This window comes from Fonticula alba (genome assembly GCF_000388065.1).
Source record: "Fonticula alba strain ATCC 38817 unplaced genomic scaffold supercont2.4, whole genome shotgun sequence".
Classification (NCBI taxonomy): Eukaryota; order Rotosphaerida; family Fonticulaceae; genus Fonticula; species Fonticula alba.
In genome coordinates, this window is record NW_009242974.1 from 2,200,954 (window position 1) to 2,204,327 (window position 3,374).

General features: G+C 62.7%; 2 protein-coding genes across 2 annotated transcripts in view; one reads left to right on the plus strand and one right to left on the minus strand.

Annotated features, from left to right (window-relative positions):
• Positions 1-226: 226 nt before the first annotated feature.
• H696_03022 (hypothetical protein) lies at positions 227-3,360 on the minus strand. Its single transcript, XM_009496908.1, has 8 exons — positions 2,908-3,360; positions 2,608-2,781; positions 2,361-2,487; positions 2,018-2,260; positions 1,525-1,919; positions 1,097-1,396; positions 714-976; positions 227-620 (listed from the first exon to the last, which is right to left on the minus strand). Exons 1-8 carry the CDS (start codon positions 3,301-3,303, stop codon positions 383-385), a joined length of 2,136 nt encoding a protein of 711 aa, XP_009495183.1. The 5' UTR covers positions 3,304-3,360; the 3' UTR covers positions 227-382.
• The window catches only part of H696_03023 (hypothetical protein), a gene marked incomplete at its 5' end in the record, with an annotated part of 1,629 nt that continues 1,563 nt past the window's right edge, over positions 3,309-3,374 (plus strand). Inside the window, one exon of the mRNA XM_009496909.1 lies at positions 3,309-3,338. Coding sequence (XP_009495184.1) covers positions 3,309-3,338 — 30 coding nt within the window. The remainder of the gene's footprint in view (positions 3,339-3,374) is intronic.

A 3,374-nucleotide genomic window follows, 5' to 3' on the forward strand; every position in this document is an offset into this window, starting at 1 on the left:
CCCCCCCCCCGCCGGGTTTCGGAGGCAGCCCCCTCTGGCGAGAGAAGCCCACACATGCCGGAAAGCAGGGCGACATGAATCGGCCAAGTGCCCACGTATGACCCACAGCGCTGTCTTGCCCCGAAAGCACGGGGCGGCTCCATCATCAGCAAGCGCCCCCCATGTCCATCTCCCCCTCCCCGCCCCCCTCCTGTTGGTGATCGGTCCACGCTCGGGCCCGATCCTTCTTGCTTCCTGTCTCGCGCCTCCCTCAGGCCCGCCCTCCGACATACGGGCCAGGCATGTCGAAGGGGGACAATGCAGAAGAACACAGGGGTCTCTATTTGCGGGCGATCTCCCAGGGGTGCACAGGAGCAGGATGACGTTTCCCGGGATGGCGAATCTAGGCAGTGGCGGGGGGGGTGGCAAGAAGATGTGGCGCAGCGGCGAACCCGCGTCCGGAGAAGACGACCGCCGCAATACTGTCCCAGTCGCCAAAGGCAGCATACCGGCGTTCCAGAGTACGACGGCACTCAATCTCCACAAAGCCGCCAAACCGACCAGCCTCCTGATGCTCGATCATGCGCCCGCAAACGATGTTGTAGGGGATACCCGAGGCCATTGAGCGGTTGAATTGGAAGCTGTGTGTGTGTGTGTGCGTGCATATGTCGAAATAGGATCAGTCGGACGTGTACCGGCATGGTGAAGGGAGTGGAGGCAGAGAGACATCGTACCCAATGCGCTGACCCGAGTCATCAAGGATGGCGCCACCATAGAGGGCTGATCCGCCACGAGGGCCAAGCATATCGTAGAGGTGGTTGGCAGCCTCCTGATTGGCCTCGGTGGAAATGATCGTCGCCCGGAAGGGGGCCACCTCCTCAGGCCACACGAAGCCCTTGGCGTCGTGATTCACCTCGGCAATAGCCGCCAGTAGGCGCGTGGCGCCGAGACCATAGCAGCCCATGAAGGCGAATTTCTCCGACGCGCCGAGGTCCAGCTTGACGGTGGGTCAGTGCTCAGAAGCCGACACACAGCTCGACAGAACGAAGTGGGCAGAAAGAGGAAGGGAACAAAAGGAAAGGGCACGAAAGTGGGGAAAGCGGCCGGCTTCACGCACCGGTGCCGAATAGGTTGTTCCTAGGTAGAAGGCATGACCAACTTCGATGCCACGGCGATGGCCAAGTACACCCGTGCCGCAGCAAGCACACTGGTCTCCCGGGCTGGCGATGGCCAGATCGCCAATCACCAGCGGGGCGCCGTCCCCCTTCTCCGACTCGGCAGCCTGCGTATCATCACCGATCAAGACATTACGGTCCACCAGAATGGGGAACGTATCGCGCCCGTAGCGGGTGATGAGAGTCGACCAGAAGGTATCATGCTGGCCAACAACCTCGGCATTGTTGACATTGAGGGTGGTCTGTTGAGGGGAGTGGTTATGATTAGCAGGCGTGGTGGGGGGAGTGCGATTGCACTGGGCGGGTGAAGCCCAGGAAAGGGAGGGGAGGGGGGGGGGAAGAGGGACAGACAGGGGAAAGGGCGACGCACATTAACACGCAGGGGATTGATCTCGTCTTCCTTCAGATGAATAACCAGCGCGGCTGGGCGATTGGCCCAGGGGCTCATGGCACCGCTGGAGCTGTGCTCCACCCCGGCGGCAGGAACGTGCGAGGCCAGCGGATGCTCGGGTCCGGCATTGCGCGGCAGCTCGAAGTGCACCAGCGACAGAGACAGCTCCGAGGCGCTTCCACCAGCCAGAGGGAGCTTGTCGAAGCCGGCCGGCAGGCGCAGGCGGTCAAGGGCTTCCAGCTGCTCGCGCTCCATCAGCCCGTCCAGGCTGCCCGTGATCGGGACGGCGTCCGTGCGCGGGTGCCGGCCAACCGCCTTCTCCACATTGGCTGCATAGGAGCACTGGTTGCAGCTGATGATGGTGTCCTCACCGGCTACAGGGCAGCAGGGGATGATGATTGTTCGGTTGCTCGTCAGCACACCCAGTGCGGGACGCCACCACCCGGCCCCAGCACATTGGAAGACAGCGCACCATCATGGAGGACATGGAATTCATGGGACTTGCTGCCGCCAATGGCCCCAGTATCGGCCTCAGCCTTGACATGGTCCCCGAGGCCCAGTCGCTGGAGGATGCGCGCATAGCTGGCGCAGATCTCGTCATACGTGACAGCCGCCTGCTCTGGCGACGCATCGAAGGTGTACAGGTCTTTCATGACGAACTCGCGGCAGCGGAGGAGCCCCGAGCGGGGACGCATTTCGTCCCGGAATTTCTGGCCTGCATTGCTGGGATGTCAGCTGCCATGTAGGAGCGATGTTTGTGCATGTACATGCACACACACAAACACTCACACTCACACTCACACTCACACACGCACCAATCTGATACAAGCGCAGGGAGGTGGCCGAGCTGTCTTGATGTGCGGCCACCAGCGAGGTGATCTCCTCCTCGTGCGTCGGTGCCAGACAGTAGTCATTATGGTGGCGGTCCTTCAAACGGAAGAGCTGAGCGCGGGATTTTGGAAAGCAGTTAGGCACAGCCACCGCGATGGGCAACGGCAGGAGGGGAGTAGAGCGACTCGACAGCATGTGAGGAATGGGGGATGCACAGACATCCAAACACACCTCCGGGCCGGTGGTATCCCAGCGTCCGGTCTTGCGCCATAGGGCATCGGACTGAAGGAGAGGCAGGGAAAGGCGGTGGCATTGGGCCTTCTGCAACTCGTCATCAATAACCGCCTCGATCTGCCGCAGCACGCTATATCCCAGAGGGAGCAGCGAATAGAGGCCATTGCCAGACTGCGGCGATGCTCGGGTGTGTTAGTGGTGGAGGGGGCATATGGCGCCTTGGCACGGGCGGTTGCATGCATCTGGTGATGGTAGTGGGGGAGGGGGAGGGGGGAGGCTGGCAGGAGGAGCACCTACCCGAGAGATGAAGCCAGCCCGAAGCAGCATCTGGTGGCTCTTCGACAGGGTAGGATCGACATTCCGGTGGAAGGGAGCCAGGAGGGTGGAGATTCGACGGCGGAAAACCGGCGCCGGGCCGGATGGACCCTCACCGGCCCCGGGAGCGGAGGACGAATAGTGTCTCGAGGGGGCCACACCCATGGCAAGGCGCCGATCGGTCAAATGGGCACCGGGCTTGATCATGGTCATTGAGGGGGGGATAGCCGGGGTGGTCGAGGCCCGGCGAGTTGTCACAGTTGCGCTGGCAATGGCGGTCAGTGGCCGAGCGCACAGGGCCGCGGCGGTCATCCGGCGCGGTCCCAGACGCAACAGGGCAGTGCTGGTCGCATGTCCTGAGAGGTAGCGAGACAGCATTCTCGATGTCTGGGAAGGGGGGCGGGGCGACGTATGTGCGTGTGTGCGTGTGTGCGTGTGCGGGGGAGGGG

What these genes read in the sequence shown, in the direction of transcription:
- H696_03022 (XM_009496908.1), bottom strand. Translation starts at nt 3,303, where the DNA reads ATGCTGTCTCGCTACCTCTCAGGACATGCGACCAGCACTGCCCTGTTG. An exon ending in GGGATACCACCGGCCCGGAG is followed by an intron (nt 2,488 to 2,607) that starts GTGTGTTTGGAT and finishes TCCCGCGCTCAG; the next exon opens with CTCTTCCGTTTGAAGGACCG. An exon ending in ATTCCATGTCCTCCATGATG is followed by an intron (nt 1,920 to 2,017) that starts GTGCGCTGTCTT and finishes GCTGCCCTGTAG; the next exon opens with CCGGTGAGGACACCATCATC.